The sequence below is a fragment of the Euprymna scolopes genome, chromosome 44 (genome assembly GCF_053919585.1).
Source record: "Euprymna scolopes isolate OS-2025 chromosome 44, ASM5391958v1, whole genome shotgun sequence".
Lineage (NCBI taxonomy): Eukaryota > Metazoa > Mollusca > Cephalopoda > Sepiida > Sepiolidae > Euprymna > Euprymna scolopes.
In genome coordinates, this window is record NC_136525.1 from 37,323,314 (window position 1) to 37,345,456 (window position 22,143).

The window sequence follows — 22,143 nt, forward strand, 5'->3', positions numbered from 1 at the left end:
TCGAATCCTCTGACTGGCTGTAATTATGATTCCCTGCACTTATGATTCCCCAACAAAACGAAACACTAGTATATGTAGGTATTTAAAAATCATAATAATAATTATATTATATATATAATACAAACCTATATGCACATAAGTATGCATTTTAATATATCCATATACATGCACATACGTATGCACCCTCATCATCGAAAGCTAAGAGTTTTTCCCTTTCTGTCAGTTTCTGTAATCGAGTCACTTAACATTGTCGAGCCGCGATTAAGCGTCTTTAAAGTTCCATTTAGCTGACCAGGAATGTCCTTCTAAAATGCCTTATATAAGAAATGGCTCCATTTTCAGGAAGGTCAGTAGCTATTCTCAAAGGTCAGGGGTCATATGTAATTCTCAGAGGTGAAGGAAACGGAGAGCTCATCGCTTAATGCAGTCGTTCGCAACTGTCAGCCCAGGTTACATTCATCGTACTGGTTTTATTCACAACTTTTCAACTGCATACTCTCCAGCCTTCTTAGAATGTATATTACTGTCACTTATAGAACACATCATCATGAGGCTGCTTCCTTGCAGTATACAACATGGTCGTCTTCAAATTCAATGTAAACAAATACTAATATACAATCCTCATATGTAATCAGAGTTTGGTGATTTTCACCAATAACCAACACAACCAAAAATAGGTGTGAAAAAAATAAATACACAATAAATGTTACCAAGGCAAGATACATCTTCTACCTACCTGGATATATTTTTTTTGTGTTTAAACTTATTTTAAAGTGATTATTATTATTAAATATAAAGTTAGCATAAAACCTCCCGAGTTTTTGTGTTTTAACTTATCTTAAAGTGTTTTTACTTACAAATTAGCCTATCCAGATTCGATAATCACTCAAAAATCGAAAATTAAATAATATACTAGCAGAAACCTATCCAATAAAAGGCACCAAGCGTGCAAAAATATAATTTTCTACCAATATTCGGTTTAATCTTCGAATTTTGAGCAATTATCGAGGCCATCTTATTATCTCTTATTCTTCAGTGGCTTTTGGCCTTGATAAGTCAAAAAACATTTTAAAAAATGAGTCGTGTGCTTTCATCATCTAGTTTATTTTACTCAAAGTATTGTGTTGTTGTTTCTTAGATGGACTTGTCAGCTTTGTGAAGTCCAAGCGTCAAAGCGAGCCAGAGTTATAAGAATGCTAATAATCAAAGTAAGACATTTAAAAATTGTTGTAATCAAAAATTCTAGGAGCCGAACATTTCAGAAGTCCAGAAGTTCAGCAGTCAGAGCCAGACTTTTCAGAAGTCCAGCAGTCGAGCCGGACTTTTCAGAAGTCCAGCAGTCGAGCCGGACTTTTCAGAAGTCCAGCAGTCGAGCCGGACTTTTCAGAAGTCCAGCAGTCGAGCCGGACTTTTCAGAAGTCCAGCAGTCGAGCCGGACTTTTCGGAAGTCCAGAAGTCGAGCCGGACTTTTCGGAAGTCCAGAAGTCGAGCCGGACTTTTTGGAAGTCCGAAGTCGAGCCGGACTTTTTGGAAGTACAGCTGTCGAGCTGGATATTTCAAGAGTCCAAGAGTCAGAGCCGGACATTTCAGGAGTCCAGGAGTCAGAGCCGGACATTTCAGGAATCCAGGAGTCAGAGCCGGACATTTCAGGAATCCAGACTTTTCAGAAGTCCAGCAGTCGAAACCGGACATTTAAGAAGTTCAGGAGTCAGAGCCGGACAATTGGGAATTCTAGGAGTCGAAGTCAGGCAATTTGGAATTCTAATTAGTTATAGGTAAACATTTTAGAATACTAGGAGTCACAGTCGGGGCTTATACCGTCCGATTTCGCAACTGTAGTAACTATTAATTTACACGGTTAACCTTATCTTGATCGATATAGTCTCAATATTTCAACCGGCAAACTCTCCGGCCTTCTAAGAAGTACTGTAATTTTCATTATCACCAATGTCATTATTATTATATTCAGAATCTTCCCCCCCCCTCTCACTCACCCTCTTACTCAGCACTTCACCCCTCCCCCTCCTCCGCTTTTCACGAAATGAGTTTTTGTTGTTTGAATTATAACACCCCCACTCCCTACCGTGTCAGGGAAAAATCCAAACAATAAGCCAGGAATTCGCTGATAATAGATTCAAGTGATAATGAACTACCTCCTCCTCCTCCTCCTCCTCCTCTTCACCATGGCATCACAACGCACCAAACCCAAAGAAATATGGGTGCAGGGTTCGTGCATGGAGAGGGGGGTAATAAATCTCTTCTGCAATTAATCAAATCTTGAAGCGCTTCCCGACCCAACTCTCCCTATGTGTCCGCTGGAGAGCTCCCCCATAACCTGATAAAATATTAAGGCAAGACCCCAGTCCCACTCTCACCACCACCATCCACAGAAGATACAGTTTTCGCTATACCATGGATAATTATTTTATTAATTTGTTGTACTAACTTGCTGTCACATGATCCTATGCATTTATTTCGCCCCTCTAACTCTATGTTGATTTAACCACTCTCTAATATTTCTGAATATCTCAATGTGCATTTAAAGAAACAGCGATTCGTTTCTTCAGCATTAGAATCTGATTTGCATGTGTTTCTGTACATACCACAAACACATATGTAAATTAAATGGCATAATAAGTGCCTTTGCTTACCAAAAAAACTTTGAAAAGCACTAGGAACAATACCAAAAAACTTTGAAAAGCACTAGGAACAATACCAAAAAACTTTGAAAAGCACTAGGAACAATACCAAAAAACTTTGAAAAGCACTAGGAACAATACCAAAAAACTTCAAAAAGCACTAGGAACAATACCAAAAAACTTCAAAAAGCACTAGGAACAATACCAAAAAACTTCAAAAAGCACTAGGAACAATACCAAAAAACTTCAAAAAGCACTAGGAACAATACCAAAAAACTTCGAAAAGCACTAGGAACAATACCAAAAAACTTCGAAAAGCACTAGGAACAATGCCAAAAAACTTCAAAAAGCACTAGGAACAATACCAAAAAACTTCAAAAAGCACTAGGAACAATACCAAAAAACTTCAAAAAGCACTAGGAACAATACCAAAAAACTTCAAAAAGCACTAGGAACAATACCAAAAAACTTCAAAAAGCACTAGGAACAATACCAAAAAACTTCAAAAAGCACTAGGAACAATACCAAAAAACTTCGAAAAGCACTAGGAACAATACCAAAAAAACTTCAAAAGGCACTAGGAACAATACCAAAAAACTTCAAAAAGCACTAGGAACAATACCAAAAAACTTCAAAAGGCACTAGGAACAATACCAAAAAACTTCAAAAAGCACTAGGAACAATACCAAAAAACTTCAAAAGGCACTAGGAACAATACCAAAAAACTTCAAAAAGCACTAGGAACAATACCAAAAAACTTCAAAAAGCACTAGGAACAATACCAAAAAACTTCGAAAAGCACTAGGAACAATACCAAAAACGTTTGAAAAAAAATAGGCAATAACAATAACGAAAACAGCTAAAGAAACTAAGAATCTAAAATACAAAGAAATACCACTGTAGAATTACATAATTGTAAGTTAGACCCCCATCACCACCATTTATTTGTTTTCGTCACCAGATAACACAGAGAGTCAAGGAGGATGGAAACACCGAGGAAATAAGCACTAACCAGACCTTCTCTGGATGAGTGCGAAAATGACAGATCTTTGGAGGCTTAATTGCCTCAAATTTCAGTGAAGATCAATGGTTGCTACCAATGAGAAATCAACGGCAGACGACAGTTGTGATAACGCAAACTAATTTGCAAAGGTTGTTGAAAGAGGCGGAGAGTACTGGAAATCTGGGGAGACTTGTTGTCAATCAGATCTCAGGGAATACTAGAGGCTTTTTTCTAAAGAGAATTCTCAGATGAAGACTTGTGTGAAGGCTTCTATTGAGTAATAATAATAACAGAGAAGCAGAATAAATACAGAGCTAGCCAGAGAGCTGGACAGGATATGAAAGATAAATAAAGTCAAGAAAACCAATAATAATTGGAGCACCAGGAACAATCCTAAAAAAACTTTGAAAAAAGAATGGGAGAAATTGGAATCAGAGGAATGGCTGGAAAGATACAATGAATATCAATAATGAAAACAGCTGAAATATTAAGGAAACTCCTTGAATGAAGAAACTAATAGACATGAGCTGCAGGCACCAGCCGGACATATAGAAATTGCTACAGAAGCAAAAAGCAAAGAAACACCACATGGAATCAAGAAAACTGAAACTATATAATTGTAAATTACCCTCCCTCACCCCCAAAAGGTGTCGGCATAAACTGATATCACGCCAAATAGTTATTGAGGGTAAAAGAGAATGGAGAAAGCACTAACCAAACCTCCACAGGATTAGTGCAAAGAAGACTCGGACCTTAGGGAGGCTTATTGTCACCCAAATTCCAGTGAAGACTAATGGTTGCTACGAATGAAATATCAATGGTAGTCAGATGTGGTGATAACGCAAATTAATTTGAGTTATCAAAAGAGATGAAGAGTACTGGTAATCTAGTGAGACGTGTTGACAATCAGATTCCAGATAAATTGTAATGAAAACAGGACGAGAAGTTTCCGTCTAGTTATCTTTATTATTCAATACGGATTTGACTACTTGTCTACTCGTCAAGCGGAAATGCACAGCTTTTATAGACTTGGATTATCAAGGGAAATAATCCATATTCACAACAACCTTATTTTATTTTATTTTTTTTTTTAGCGAATTAGTTTACCGGCAAATTAGTCCTTGTAATATATAATAACAAATAGAGGATTGATTCTATAAAAATACATACGCAATCTGCATGGATTAAAATATTATGTTTAAGCATAGTGTACAACCAGGCAACGCGGGACGGCCAACAAGTGTGTGTGTGTATATATATATATGTGTGTGTGTGTGTGTGTGTGTGTGTGTGATAGTAGAGATTTAGAAGGCTATCACAATGCGAGGAACGAAATATAGTCGAGGTTGATGAGAGAAGACGAAAACAAGTGGCGATTTACAAATCAATAAGTAAATACATATATGTTTATATATACATATATTTATTCAATTGTATTAAGTATAAATGTCTTACTTGTTATGTCTGAGACAATATCCATTATGTTTCGGGGAAAAATTCCCTTTTCAAATGGTGGATGTTACAGTTCGATTTAAAGCATGCTTTAAATCGAACTGTAACAATGCTTCAAGCAAACTACATGTGTGTGCGTGCGTGCGTGTGTGGAGGGAGGGAGAGAGAGAGAGAGAGAGAGAGAGAGAGAGTAGAAAATATTTATATTATCCCTTTGCTTAATATGCCCCCCTCGCCCACACCTCGAGATTAGAACAGACAAAAACATAACTTTAGGAAAACATAACAAGTCGATAAATAAACGAGTCAATAAATAAAGGAAAGGCGGTGCTAACGAGTTTCAGCACCCCCCTCCCCCTCATAAAAAAACAATTCGAAGTAGAATTCCCAAATGCAACGATTATTATTAATTCATCCCTTTCCGGCACAACATTATCATCGGATTTGCATTTTATTTTATCTTTTGATGTGGAGGTGTATTAGGAAAGTAATATTTGTCGCAATACGTATGCATACTCTTTCCCCCACCAAAAAGGCCCCCCCCCCCAAAAAAAAAAATCAACAGAGATTCCTGTAATGATCTGGACCCTGTTGATTGCGGTGTCATGCTGCTGGTTCTGTGCAGTTCTAGGAGATCCACCCTCCCAAGCTTTGCCTTCTCTCTTTGAAAAGGGGTTAGTTTTATTGCTACTCGCCTGGTGTGCTCTTACTGGGGAATGCCGACACACTTTTTGTATGTCAGAGTTCCCCTTCTGAGGGGCCTTGACTTCTCAATCATACTTTCTGACCCTGGTGTCACAGTTCTTGCAGTGGGAGAGAACTAAATACTCTATAAGCCCCAACTCTCTTTAAAGACTTTAAATCCTTATATAAACTTGTACACACTCTTCGACAAAAAACTATGCTTCATCCGTGTTCGTACTAATATATATATATATATATATATATATATATATATATATATATAAAAGTGAGAATGGTTGTGTGAAGACACTTATCAACCTATACACTCAACAAATTTTTAATCCATAGACTTGAAATTTGGTATATAGTTGTGTTGTGACGATTAATCGGAATCGGGAATCGGAAAAATTGACAAATTTGGGAGAGTCGGAATCAGTATATTTTCCGATACCAAAACGATTCTTTTACTTATCTTATTTTTATTTGATTTTGCTTACAGCAAAATCTCCCATTGCTGGTAATAATAAGATAATAAATATTTATTGATTTTAAAATACCAGCAAAGCTAAAATGTATAGATCATTCTCCACAAGTGACATTTTTACGTTTAGGAAAATATCTACATATTTAACACACATTTTTTTACAAAAATCAGAGAAAATAAAACCTCTACGGTTAAATATTTAGACATTTATAAAGAATCGGAAATTTAGTATGGAATCGGTAATTGTATTGGAATCAGGAAAAATATTGGAATCATCCTATCACTAAGTATATAGGCTATTCAGACATGTGAAAAACTTTTTAATAGGTTTTCATCCATAAAAAGGGCTTCTAAGTATTAAAAATTGACAAATTGGTACGTGGGAGTCGTCGGATTTTTCTCTGTTTGCTGTTTTATGATTGCGCATGCGTGAATGGTTCACATTACAGATTCCTTATGTTAAATATAAGTCGGTTTAAAAACACTTTTTAAAAAGCATGTCACGCTGGTTGAATGGTTATCGTACTTGTCTTTAGATTTTGGTTTCGATCTCAGTTCGAGGATTTATTTTTTTTTTTTACTTATGGGCTGTTTAGAAAAAAAAAAAAAAACAATACCCGCTTGTACATCTCTCTATTTCTGTCTGAAAAAGGGAGTGTTTTTATTAAACTCTAAAAGAGACCCTTGGGCACACTCAAGAGTTATCACGATGTATAGACAAAGAAAATTATATAGAAATCAGTTAGTTACAACTTTTTAAAAAGTTTTAGAAAAATCCAAGGCATCAATTTATTTTAATAAGCACAATAGTGTCAATTTTAACCATTTTAACCCAAAAGGTACCCCTAGAGGGGGGGGGGGGCAACCGGAGTTTTCTTGGAAAATCCGTTCCGTTTTTTACTCATTTCATGCTTAATGCCTGTGCGAAATTTCCAAAAAATTTCAAGACGTTATTGAGAAAAGTGTAAACAGAGAACGGGCAAGGGTGAGTTTACAGGTCCCCCCTCTTTTTGTCGAGGGACCAATTAAAATATAATATTTGTGTATTTTACGACCGGGCAACGCCGGGCTACCTGCTGGTATTCACATAAAATAAATTTTTGCACACACCTCATACTTTTGATTTGAATTTTAATTAGTTAATATTAGTGATGGGACGATTCAAATATTTTTCCCGATTCCGATACAATTTCCGATTCCGATTCTTTATAAATCTCTAAATATTTAACTATAAAAGTGTTATTTTGTTCCGATTACCGTAAAAACACATTTTAAATGTGCATGTATTTTCTTAAATGTAAAAACACACTTGTGAGGGGTTGATCTAGAGATTTTAGTTTTACTGGAAGTTTAAAATCAATAAATATTTATTATTTTATTATTACTACAAGCAGTGAAAGATGTTTCTTACACCAAAATAAAATAAAAAAGATAATTTAAGGAATCGGTTTTGGCATCGGAAAATAGGCTCAAATTTTTTTTAATCCGATATCGATACCTCAAAAACCTCCGATTTTTCCGATTCCCGATTCCGATAAATCGTCCCAATACTAGTAAATACAATGAGGACATTTAATTTTGTAATTTTCTTTGATGTGTTTACACATTTTAAAAGCCTATATGGAAAAATAATTAAGTTTAGTTGTAAGGGAGGCAACTCTTTTTGATTTGAACGAAATCGAAAGCGTAGTCACTCGAAATTAAACGGATCCTGGAAATGTCCAAGAGTGATTCTCCACAAATTATGATGATATGAAGATATGCCTCCGCCAAACAAAATGGCACGTTCAATATCCCAAAGCAACAAATCCGAAGAATGCAAAGAAGTAGACGAACAAATTAAAAAAAAAAAATTAGGAGTACCGATAAAGTATGGCTTCGTGGATTTGGAGATTAAATTTCCCAGATTAAATTTATTTTTATCAGGATTACGGATTATCTATCATAGATTAGCATGACCCCCCCTCCTCCTCCTCTTCCCACTCCAAAATCTTAACATGAAAACGTAATTCAGAATTTAATAAAATGCAAAAAATTAAATATTTAAAATTAAGAAAAAAAAAAAAAAGTAAAAGCTACGGATTGAATTTCTATTATATTAATATGAATTGTATTTCCATTTCTGCCTCTCTTCCTTTTGTGTGCGTGTGTATATATATATATATTGCTCCCTATCTTGGGTTGAGCATTTAGAAAGTGATATACAAATTACCATTAGCCCATGAAGCGATACTCTTTGTGTAAACAAATTGAGCTTAGATACTTTGGGCAATGTCAAAACATTGTTAATTCACTGCTCGCATAGCAGCAACTGTATAGTGCAATGGTTAGAAGCTCTTACTGTGATTTGGGCCATCGGGTTTCGATCCTGGCTTGAGGTAGTTGTTTGTCTAGCTGCACTGATGAGCTGTGAAACAGCGAAACAGTACTGTATGAGGATGACTATATATATATATATATATATATATATATATATATATATATATATATATATATATATATAAGGAACTTTGTGTGGCTGTGAATTTGTTCCCTATGGACGCCAATACGGCTGGATTTATTTATTTTTTTTTTTAAATTCACACAAATGTACCTTATGTGTCTGGGAGTGTTCTTAGGTAGGTGTTATACCGGAATGCCTCCGATAATAATCAATAATCGAAAAAAACAAAAAAAACAAAAAAACAAGTGTAGACATTAAAACTAGTCCGATTTTTAATAAAATTACCACTTTTACACAGTCTAATATTACAAGTGCATTTGAGAAGTTTTATTACAAATGTATCCAGCATATAAAATTAACAGTACGTTCTTTTATATGACAGAGGCGCGTTAGAAACGAATGTTTTTGTTTAGAGCATAATTGAACCATTTTACTTTTTTTTTTTTTTTTCATTTAGAACTTAAATTCAAGCCATTATCACCGCACAAACAGGAAGGCCAGGCATATAAAATCAACAGTAGGTTTTTTGGTATGACAGGGGTGCATTCAAAATGAATGTTTCTGTTTAGAGCACAATCGAACCATGATACTTGAGTTTTGCATTTTAAACTTTGGTTTTAGCCATTATTGATAAAATAAATTTTATAAAATCAAAATTAGGTTCTCTACAGTGCAATGTATTATGCGCTAAGTGCAAGCAGGTATATGAAGCTTCTTCTGCCACACCGCGATTGGTCCCCAAATAGAGATAGCAATCAATCGATTTGATTGAAAAATAGGCGATTTCGAGGATAATAAAATATGGAGTGGGAAACATTCCTTGATCCTTATGAAATCCCGGTCAACATCGGGTTTCTCTGCTAGTATATATATATATATATATATATATATATATATATATATGGCCATGTCTGTATGTGGAACGGTTTCTACCAAACTATCCTGTCAATTTTTGATATACAAACTTGAAACTCTATATATAAGTGGATTTGGCCTTGTGAAACAAATTCGATTTGGCTTTTAACCGGTAAAAATAGCTGCTAAAAGGTCAAAATTTTTAAATAATTGGAACTTAGCGTATGCATTTATGCCTAAAACAATGTTATATTTTATATTTTTGTATGTGTATGGACTTAACTCAGATGGTAACAGATAACGCTGGAAAGCTATATGTTTTAGTTTCGATTCTAGCTGACACCACCAAAGTTATTTTTTCTTCAACCTTGACATTAGTACAATATATTGGGTACAATATAATAATCAATATAGAATTGGCGCTAAAACAATAAAAAAAAAAAAATTGCTCGAAATCAGCATGAATTAAATCATCGTATCATATGTATTTTAATCATACATACATACATACCGGGTGTCGAAGAAGTCCCTCTAAAATAAAGAATTTATTTAAGTTCAAAATTTTTTAGTAACTTTTTGGACACCCGATATATGTTTAATATGATTAACAAAACCAGTTTTTGACAAAAATCATATGAAATCACACAATCGAAGACAGGAACTACAGTCTTATGAGGAGGCTTCTACAGCACATCTGACAATGCTAAGTTGTCATATGTGTGGTCTAATCTGCAAATCTAAAAGTGGCCTGACACGGCATTTAAAGATTAACAATATTATCATGCGATCACCTTTTACAAGAAGGAAAAGGTTTAAGTCACATTTGTGAACTTTCATGTAGAACTAAAGCTGGATTAAAAAGTCACCTACGTGCACATGGACGCAATAACACTTAACTGAAGAGATGGCAAACTTCTGTGAAGAAGTAGCAATTATCATTATATATATATATATATATATATATATATATATATGTTATTACATTTTTATTCCAAATAAGGCACATTGCCACTTTGATGTAGGGGGCTACTATCAGGGACATAAGCTACAGGGGTACCATGTGGGGAGTTGGGCAGCAAGATGTTGGTTCACGTTACACTTGAACTTCTGCATGTCAGTACAGTTGGGGAAGCAGGAACCCGGAAGGGAATTCCAAAGTCTAGCAGTTCTGGGGAAGAAACTACTGGAGTAGAAGGCTCTCTTACATCTAGGGATCTCAACTGTGAAGGGGTGGGATTTGGCTGCTTGTCGGGGGTATTTACGTAGAGGGGGTACAAGTGCTTGCAGTTCGTCAGAGCATTCACTGGTAAAATACTTGTAGAACAGGCAGAGGGATGCTACATTTCGTCGATGGGACAGAGGCTGAAATTTAGATTACAGTTCAGGACCTATCAGGTTGGCAACTCTCTTTTGACCCTTGTCTAGGAGCGAGAGACTAGTAGCAGATGCACCAGCCCCAATATGACAACAATACTGTATACATGGGCGAATGGTGGCCTTATAGAGGTACAGGATATTTTCAGGTATTAGTAGCTTTCTAGCACGGTAGAGAGAACCTACCTTTTTTGCAGCGGTCCTGGCAATGCCGTGTCAGACCACTTTTAGATTTGCAGATTAGACCACACATATGACAACTGCGTTGTCAGATGTGCTGTAGAAGCCTCCTCATAAGACTGTTGTTCCTGTCTTTGATTGTGTGATTTCATATATTTATATATATATTTGTTTACTGTTTTTTGGGAAAGAATTCCAACAAAGTGCTCGATTACAAAGAAAAACCTTTTCAATATAAGAGCTTAATATTTATTTATTTAAAATTGTACAGAAGGTCAGAAAAACATTGGTACCGTCGGTTTCAAGCCTAACATAAGAGGGACCAGTTAATGGTAAATTATAAATAATGTTAGGCTCTCGTCAGCCATGTTGTTTTCTCAGCAACATGGCTGACAAGAGCCTAACATTATTTATAATTTACCATTAACTGGTCCCTCTTATGTTAGGCTTGAAACCGACGGTACCAATGTTTTTCTGACCTTCTGTACAATTTTAAATATATATATATATATATATGCATTATATTAGATATAGATGTTATTTATTTGTTTTTGCGATACATTTTGAATGAATTCAATTACTTATACGAAAGTGCAGTTTTACCTAAATGCAAGTTGGGGTCCTGATTTCGAATCTTACTATTCTCAACTCGCATTTAGATAAAAATGCACTTTCGTATAAATAATTGAATTCATTCAAAATGTTTTGCAAAAAACAAAATAAATAACATCTACATAAATCCCGATATATCCATATAACAGTCGCACAAGATCGTCCAGTGAAAGGAGTACAGAATTGATTGCACAATTCTTCTACATTAACACATACGATAAGAAACATTTCAAGTAAAAATAAAAAAAAAGAATTGTTTTAAATAAAATATTTGCATCTAAACATGATTTCCAAAAAGTTTGTCTATTTATTGAAAAAAAGTTTTTTTAATTTTTTTATTTAAGAAAAACAGGAAAATTCTATTTCTTACATACCTGTTCATATTTTTCGAGTTCTGTGTGATAGATCTGACGAATTTGTGCAAGTTTGGCCCTGTAATCTGAATGTTCAATTGCACTGTCCGGTTGACCCGGCCCCCCTGATGCTGCCGCCGTTGCGTTCGCCGCCGCCGAAGAACCACCACCTTTTTCAGGTCCCGCAACTCCTTCCGCGATCAGCATGTTATCAAGTCGCATAAGTTGGGGGTCTGGAGGTTCTTCTTCTTGTGTACCTCGAATACTTAAAACTGAAATAAACAAAATTAAAAAAATAAAAATAAAATCATTCATTTTGTTTTCTGAATATGAAATGAAAAGATTTTAAACAAAATATTATTACGCAATTTTTAATAAAGGGACATAACTCTGTATTCTCTCAATGTGGAGTTGCTGTCTTTTGATTTAAACAAAGAAATAGTATGGTTGTAAAAAAAAAAAAAATACATTTAATATAAATATGCATTACGTCAGTTTATCTTTCAGTCACCTGTTTTGAAAACATAAAACATTGCAGAAATTGTAAAATATTGTATTAATCGTAGATAACAATTAATATTAACAAATTCCCAACAAATAAAGCGAAACAATAAATTAAGAAAAAAACAATCATTAACATTTTTCCTGAATAAAAATTAATCATTTGCAATGGCCACCATTTTTTAAGGGGCGTAACTGCATACAGAGTAACATTTTTTGTTGACACAAAGAAATAGTATGCTGTAATATATATATATATATATATATATATATATATATATATGATGATTGCAACGTCTTGTCAGACGAGTGCCACTCCCTCAGACATTTAAAATCCATGAGCCCAAATGCCTGAGGAAGTATCTATACAAATATGATGTTACAGAGTCTTAGCTTTGTACGACAGCTAAGTCTCTCTCTCGGTTCAAAATGTTGAGATCCAGCAACAAGCAAGAGTAAGATAGCCAGCAACAAATTAAACTGCAGACCAGCTTAATGCCGGCATTGGTCTTCCGCTTTAAGGTTTTTTAAATCAGAGATTTGCTTCTCCTAGAAAGGTTGCCTTCACCACGGCTTACGGGAGCCCTCTCCACCCCAATACACATATACACACACACAAATATACACGGTGCTAGTTGGCCGTTGACCCAAAAAGAGTTCATTCGCCCTTTGGAAGGTCTTGTTTTTAATCCTTCAGGGAGACTAGCCGCCCTCCTCACCAAACAAGTCTGGTGGAGGAACCAGTTTAGTCGCCGGTGACCCGACCATGAGGCAGGTAGTACTGGGTTACATGGTACCAGTAGCACATGACATGACCTGACATATATATATATATATATATGTTGAGTCACGGGAAACGGATGTTTTTAGAACGCTCCTTGAGTCACAGATAGGGAGTGAAGAAGGTAGTCTTTAAACCTTCTTAAGATTACGTTTAATTTGTTGTAATTTGTTTATCTTTTACCTTAAATTTTTGTCGTTATGTCCTTTTTCTGAGTTTTGTTTTCCTTAAAAACATCCGTTTTCCGTTATTCACTTTGTATATAGTTTTAGTTTTTATTTGCTTAACAGAAGCATTTACTTGTAACTGGCTGACCGGGACATTCTCATGAATGTGAGCGACATATTAATGCTTATGTAAAACAAATAAAAAGTATATATTGCCCTACTTCGGTATTGAGCACTCTTGCATTAACCTTGTTAAAACTTCATTGGTTACTTTGCCTCTGGAAAATATTAACTTGGAATTTATATATATATATATATATATATATATATATATATATATAAAACGCCTCCATTCGGTCTCAAAAGACAATGGATACTCCCTGTAAGTGTGGTTGCACGTGTAATTGTGAGGCAAGGGTTACACAATCCCCAGCCACAACTCTCCTGAATCAGCACTGCTAGAGTCCAGTGGTAAGGAGAAGTTCAGGACAACCGAAAACAACACCAAGATAAGCAGAGAGAAAATAGTTACCCATTCTGATACTGACCAGGCTCAACATGTATACGGCATAATCACGTTGACACACCAGTTTTCATCAAATTACCAAAGTTAAGCAATGTTGAGCATGCCTAGTACCAGATAGGTGACCATTTGGGAATTCTAGACATTAATCTCAGCATTGTTTCCAGTCGTGCTAAACCCCCATTTGCAACTGGTATTTAACAACGCCAACTCAGGAGAGGTGTGGTTGCGATTGCGCAACTCTAGCCACAAAATTCCACGTGCAGACATCCTTACAGTGGGTATCCATAGTCTGTTAAGACTGAAGGAGCTACTAATATACAACATTCAGGTTCGAGGTGTTCAAAAGTCAGAACTAATGAAGACAATGAGGTTGTTAAATAGTGCTCAATAAAAAGAGCAAAATATTTTTTTATTATTTGGGGTAAACAGTTACATATGGTCGCTACAAATAGCCATCTGTTTCAGTCAAAGAGACTTCATCAGGCGACCTGGAACCTCTCGACGCCAAAAAGAAAAAAAGAAAAATTTTTTTTCTTTTTGGCGTCGAGAGGTTCCAGGTTGCCTGATGAAGTCTCTTTGACTGAAACAGATGGCTATTTGTAGCGACCATATGTAACTGTTTACCCCAAATAATATATATATATATTTATTGATTAAGGATAAATATACCTATTGAACTTGTTATATATCCACAGTACTATGAGCAATGTTCCTTTAAAGCATTAATACATTAAATTGAACTTTGCTCTTCTAGACTTCCGGTCTAATCCCCCCCCTCTCTCTCATATATAAACACAATGAATGCATGACAAAAGTCTATATACCAAAGTTCATGATGTTGACCATCTTACAATTTATGCATTTATGCCTTTAATTCAGTTGACATTTACAATTCTTGACAGTATCTGTTTCATAGCACAAAATCATTTACTTAATTATTATATAAATCAGTGAATCTATTTTGCCCTTAACTTATCAGAAGAAATAGCAATTATCAATTCACCAAAAGGAGATAAAGTGTGTTTTGACATGATTAAAAATCCGAAAATTGGCGTAATGTAAAGATATAAGGTATTTACAGCTTCTCTTCCAATTTTCAGAGTTTAGATTTGTGATACAACGAAACAGTACTGCATGCGGATGCCTATATATAAACAGTGTTTCATGGTAAACAACTGATGATCCCTTGAAAAATAAAAAAAATTGGTATTATAGTAAATTTGAGAGAGTTGATGCAGTGATTGCAGGTGATTAAATGACTTACTGACTAGATGTTTTTTTTTGTTTTTTTTAACGAATGATAAAAAATATTTTTTTGTATAGTTTCAAATGTTAAACACTTCAAAGACTATATATATATATATATATATATATATATATATATATATATATATATATATATATATATATATATATATATAGTCAGTCCATCTATTTTTTCTAACATAATAAATACATTGCAGAATTTGACAGCTGTTTCGTCATTTTACGCCTCATCAGTGTGGTTTGACATAGCAAGCATATAAATACCAATATTCAAAACCAAAACGCCTGACAATTTTCAAATGTGATTCGTAGCGTTTGATGGCTAACCGTCCAAGCTAAGAAAATAGCTATTATGAGTAAAGTGAATCCTCACGCTTCAATGATGTTTTGTCATTTGTTTACAAATTTACGATATCGGCAATCGAGAGAACTCAATTCTTCTAAAGGACGTTTCTGGAAACTATTTTACGTACGAGATGTTGCTCATATTTTTTCCCTAGTTTACTAAAAAATAAGTTAGGATTATTCGCGCAATGGATAAGCTACGTATTCTATTACATGACTCCCCCTTCTTTATTTTGTTGTTTTTAAAATGGAGTCCAGATGGCAATTGGGTAGGCCCCGACCCCATGCAACTGGAATCCCTAATGTACAGAGAAAAGGGGAACCGAATCCTTTTTGTTTTTTCAGATCAATGTCTTAAACTTCCCAACGCCCTAGCGGCCGTCTCGATGCATGTCACCTAATCTTTCATGCAGTGTTAGAACAATTAGAAAACTTACTTTCCTCCTCTGCTCCCCCCTCCCCCAGGGGGGGTGGAGGAAAGAGGGAGTATCGGCCAACTCGGCTCTTGTGTGTCTCCAGTTTCCAAGGAATACGGTTACACCGATCCGGGGTCTGGTCAATGTATTCGGAATTCTCAAATACATTGACCAGACACCCTTTCTAGATAAGGGCGCAGCGTTACTCCACCTTTGAGCCTATCAAGAAAGTCGACAAGATGTCGTTAAATTTCTTGCTTTTCTTTAATTCTCAGGGATGCTTTTAGGGAAAGAAGGAGAGAGAGAGAGAGAGAGAGAGAGAGAGAGAGGGGGTGAAAAGAAAAGTGAGACAGAAATCCGGTATTAATTACGTTTTATGTAAATGAGATTTATCTGTGATTCACTGTTTTTAAACGGGTTTGGCACGGACCTTAGACCAATGCTTTTCAACCGAACCACTAGGGGTCCATGAAAAATAAATTGCTCTTTGGAGGTCCATGCTAAGTTATAAAAGCTCCCTATTGAAATCTGTTAAACATAACTACTATGTATAACTAGGTGCTTGTTCAGAATTCACCCTATATTAAAAAAAAAGAAAGAAAAAAATCTGGATGATGTTCGTACCCGTGACACAAAGAAAAATGTTGTATTCCAAAAATTACGTAAATGTATCAAATAGTTTGTTTTTTTTATAAAGAAAATCATTTTTAAAAGATCAAGGGAATCCGTAGGCACTACAACCTGAATTTTGCAAGTTTGAATTATTGTTGAGTTATCTTCATTTATGTTTTGGATTGTTTCTAAAATGGCGGACAAGACTGCCGTTCATTGGTTACTCATAAAATTTTATTGTCTTATTTAAAATAAAATAAAATAAACTAATTCAATTTTTAAATGACATAAGATTTAAAATTGTCTGGTTGATGTCGAAACAATTGTAATAATCGAAAAATACAAATATGATGTTATCTTTCTCCTTGTGGTTTTTGGTATTTGCAAATATATATATATATATATATATATATATATATATATATATATAGCTACTTCATTTAATCACATAAATTAATATATGAAAGTATAATTTTTGTGTAAACTTTAAGAATTTACTCCAACAATGCTCAATACATTGGTAGAGCTAGGTAGTAAGTTATAAAAACATATATGGCAATTAAGCTACACAGAATATTCCGCGTTTCATCCACGCTAGAATTCGTCAGGCTTATGCAAAGATTTGTGGTTGCCTCGCGTTTTTATATACGCACATTCTATTGAGTTTTTAGTTAGCCAATCAGCTTTCTAGTTTCTACCGCGCCCTTCCTAATCAGCCAGTGGACAAAGTCTCAGTTGACTTAGCTTCAACCCTTCCTTTGTGTGTGCTTTTTTAGCGGAAAACGTAGATCTGACCTATTTTAAACCTTGGTGTAGTTAACTGTTAACTTTTGCCCATTTTAAAATTCTAGAATATATATGCTTCTTTCTAAACAGTTCACTTCTTGTAAGTAAAATAAGTACTCAAGCTGAGATCGAAATTAAAACCTAAAGACTATGCGTCAAGTATGATAACCATTAGGCCAGCTTGCCACCATCCATCGAGTGTAGCCGCAGCCGAGATTGAACTCACTACAAGCGTTTGCAGCATAATTCAAATCTTGTTAGTAGCTGAATACTTGATCCTTTGCCAGGGCTATCAAGCGTATTTTATATCGTGATGCCATCACTAGCTGGGTTGCCTACCATGGCCTAAGAGAGTCCCATTTACCCTCGAGAGAAGGATAGACCACGCCAGTTTCTCAACCTGGTATTTTACCTCGCGGTACATACAGTGCCTCGCATTCCCAAATGGTCACCCATCTGGTACTGGCCAAACTCAACATTGTTTAACTTCAGTGATCTGGCAAGAACTGGTGTGTCAACGTGATTGTGCCAAATAGCAGCAACATGATTGTGGCAAGCTGCATACAGCACAATCTTTGAAAAGTGATTTCAAACCAACTTATTCATAAGGAAGCCGTCATGTGAATGATTCGCACAGGCAGAGTATGAAACAGTTGACAAACAAATAAAAATCCGATACCCCCCCCCCAGTAACAATTTTTCAATTTTGACCCTTTGGCAGTCTTTTTTTTTTTTCCAGATGAAAATCGATTAAAAAGTTTTCCACGTGTCTGAATACTCTATATATCACATTTTAAGCCTGTAGATAAAAAAAATTGTTAATTATATAGGTTGGGAGTTGTCCTCACACACGCATTCTCACTTTTATAGATATATAGATTAGTGTATACACAAATGTACAAACGTTTTTACAGCCGTTTCAAAATGATGTTTATTTTTGTCATACAATGCAACAGCATGATTTTTGCAAACATCAGATTTCATCCGAATGGAAATTTGTATGTCTCCAGACAAAAACCACAATGTCCAAAAACGTTACTTCTCCACCAAACAAAACAAAATAAATATCACAAAAATAGATCCAGTATTTTAGCTCAGATACTTGTGTTGCGATCAAGCACTGTGTTGATTTTTTTATTAACACATCCCGACGCCATATATATATATATATATATATATATATATATATATATATATATATATATATATATTGAGTAAAACGATTCATAATTTTGAATTAAAAATCAATTTCAAAAGGAAAAAACAAACAAAATTAATTGTTTTTCCTTCTGAAACTAATTTTTAATTCACGATTATGAATCGTTTTACTCAATATTAATATAGCTCTAAGTTACCTATACCTATTGAGCCTATTATATATCTACAGTACAATGGGTACTGTTTTCTTTTAATAGTATTAATACATTTACTAATACATTAAAATAAACTCTGCTCCTTAGACTCCATGTCCATTCCCTCTAATATATATAAAATTTTTACGGGTACATAATTTTATAACACTTTTGAAGAACACCGAACGTAGTGTCATAATTGCTGAGGGCTTAGGTTTTTTCTGTTTTTTTTTTGTTTTTTTTCTATAGTTTAAACATAAACCATTAAAAATAAACTTTCGTAAAGATCAAAATACACTTCTAAAGTATATTTCTGCTAAGCATAAATTAGATAAAATGGAATAAATAAGGTGTGGGGCTGAAAAAACAAAAAAAAAAAAAAACTTATCGAGCTGTATCCATTAATTTGCGCCAACAATCTCTGTGTAAGCAAAGAGAGTATACCCATAATTTAGAACTTAAGAGTATTCGCTGAGATTGTTTCTCTTTCTTTTTTCTTCTCCTATTCCCTATACAATTTCCTCTTTTTTTTTTTAACCCTCGCTATTAATTTAGAATCTTTTGACCACTTTTTAAACGATGTTTTCTTCTCCGTTGCCAACGTTAATCTTGAAAAGGGTTGGCTGAAAGACGTCTCGAGAAGGTTTTTTTTTTCTGCCCCACCCTTTATTTATCCCTTTTATTTAATTTATGCTTAGGAGAAATATACTTTAGAAGTGTATTTTGGTCTTCTTTTCGAAAGTTTCTTTTTAATGGTTTATGTTTAAACTATAGAAAAAAAAGAAAAAGAAAAAAACTAAACGTAACCCCTCAGCAACTATGGCACTACGTTCGGTGTTGTGACAGCTAAAATGTATCTTACATACTTCAGAGACGTACAATAGTTTTATTACTGTGAATTGACATTTTAACATTTAAATTACCGTTAAATTCACATTGAAATCCTATGTTTAATCACTAGGGCTATGACAACAGCATATTCTTTTCATTGTTTTGACTCTCGAGCGTGTATCTGTTGATATCTTATATGCTTTTATATAGTGATGTGGTTCTTTGTTGATTAACTGTGTCGGATATATACTAGAGAGTCAAAACAATGAAAAGAATATGCTGCTGTCATAGCCCTATTAATCACGAAATAAAAACAAATCGAATTCATAAAAGTGATGGGACGATTCCATTAGTTTTCCCCGATCCCGATACAATTACCGATTTCGATTATTTCTAAATCTCTAAATATTTAGCAATAGATTGTTATTTCCGATTATCGTAAAAAGCACGCGTTATAAAAGTGCAGACATTTTCTTAAGCGTAAAACTAAACTTGTAGGAGATGATCTATCGATTTTAGTTTTATTGGTAATTTAAAATCGATGCATGTTTATGATTTTATCATTACTACCAGAAGTGGAAGCACTTACTTTAAAAAAAGAAGGAAAAAAAAGAAAAGAAAACGAAATTTAAAGAACCGTTTTTGACATCGGAAAATAGGCACACATTTTTCCGATTCCAATACTCCCAAAAGTTCCGATTTTTCCAATTCCGATTAATCGTCCCAACACTTAAATATATATTATAATAAAGTCCCGTCCTATATGACGTCATAACAGATTAGGTCGTATATATATCGTATATATATAGTAGATGATTCACCTACATATATCACTGCTAGTACATGTATATAAATATTTCCTACAACGCCGCAGACCACACAAAACATGAAAGCCTCTCTCTTAACCTGTCCCATCTCTTTACTTATTCTCCATCTCTTTCTCAATCCCTTTCTTACCTATTTATTGCCTCTCTTTTTCCCTCTTTCTCTCACCCCCTCTTTTTCCTCTCCTACTCCCTTTATTTCACCCTCATTCCCCCTCTCTTTTTTCCTTAGTTCCTGTCTCTTTCCCCAATCCCTATCTCTTTCTCTCCCTCTTATTCTCTCTATTATTTTCCCTTTCTTTCTTAAGATTTCTCCACTTCAACCTACCCCACTACTCATCCTTATTCCACGCCACCAACATCGTTCCCTACTTGTTGCTCATCGAAGCGGTGAAGACAGACAGAATGACGGACCTGGCCCGCCCGATCATTGATAGAGGCCGACTTGATTCTACCCTCCACGAATCGGGGGGGAGGGAGGAAAGGCCGTGGGTAGGAGGGGCACGCCCGTCAAAAAACGTATATCTGCGCTTGTGGCGGTGGACCTCCGGCAAACGCGGCACCAGTCGTAATGGTGCTCTGATCTAAGCTTGCTTTCGGCTCGTTATGAGAACGTCAGATCTTTCGTTTATCTTTTTTATTTTTTTCAAGCCCTTTTGTGCCACGTGTGTTGGCAAAAACAACGTTGTTTGAATGACGTCAGAGAGAGAGAGAGAGAGAGAGGGGAGGGAGGAGCACACAGTAAAAAGAAAAACTAATTGATGTAGTTATTTTGTTCAAATGGTTCTCATCTATTCTCATCTCCTATTTAGTGTTTTTCTTTTTCATGTACAGGAGGTACATTCAGTAAGTTTCCAGACTTTATTGTCGACGCATTTAAAATTGTCGCAAACACTTAAAAGTTCAGTATGTTATTGCTATACATCTTATGAGATGACTGACCAATTTTTATGATTTCAGATTCAAATGAACAGCTACGGCAAAAATTGGAATACACCCTACTAAAGCCTGATTGTCACAGCTGGTAAATTTCGAAAATTCAATCTAGACGTGAGGACACTTCAGAAGAACAATATGCAATAAAATTCTGTTTTAAACTTGAAAAAAGCCACAGAAACGTATGGAATGCTTCAGATTGCTTTTGGACCATCTTGCATGAATCTATTATCAGTTTTTTGAGTGACATAAGAGATTCAAGGAAGACAGGGAGTTTGCGAAGGATGATAAGAGGTGGGAGGAATAAGGAAGGTAGAACACCAGAGTTGATTGGTCAAATAAAGAATTTCATGGATAAGGACCGTCGTGTGTCTATAGAGACAACACGTGGACAGTTTGGTGTCAGTGTGGGAACTGTACACACAATTATTTATGAGGAATTGAAAATGTGGAAGATTTGCGTGAAGCTTGTCCAAAAGGTGCTTACAGAAGATCAGAAGGAAAGACTTTATTATGACCAAGATGGACATCAAAACAGTTCCTCACTCTCGATTTAGTCCAGGACTTGCCCCATGTGACTTTTGGCTATTCCCTAAGCCCAAAGAAAATTTTAGAAGGGATGAAAGAGGCTGTGGCGAGGGTCATTGACACACTCATACAAAAGGACTTTTATGTGGCCTTCCAAAAGTTGTTTGAACGGTAGAACAATTGCATTGTAGCC

At 35.1% G+C, this 22,143-nt stretch overlaps 1 protein-coding gene across 9 annotated transcripts in view; it reads right to left on the reverse strand.

Annotated features, from left to right (window-relative positions):
- Window positions 1-22,143, reverse strand: part of LOC145268799 (pre-B-cell leukemia transcription factor 1-like) — an 814,729-nt gene that overhangs the window by 230,355 nt on the left and 562,231 nt on the right. For all 9 annotated transcript variants that reach the window (XM_080124427.1, XM_080124424.1, XM_080124423.1 and 6 more), the window contains one exon: window positions 12,101-12,351. In XM_080124427.1, the coding sequence (XP_079980553.1) occupies window positions 12,101-12,351 (251 nt within the window). The remainder of the gene's footprint in view (window positions 1-12,100; window positions 12,352-22,143) is intronic.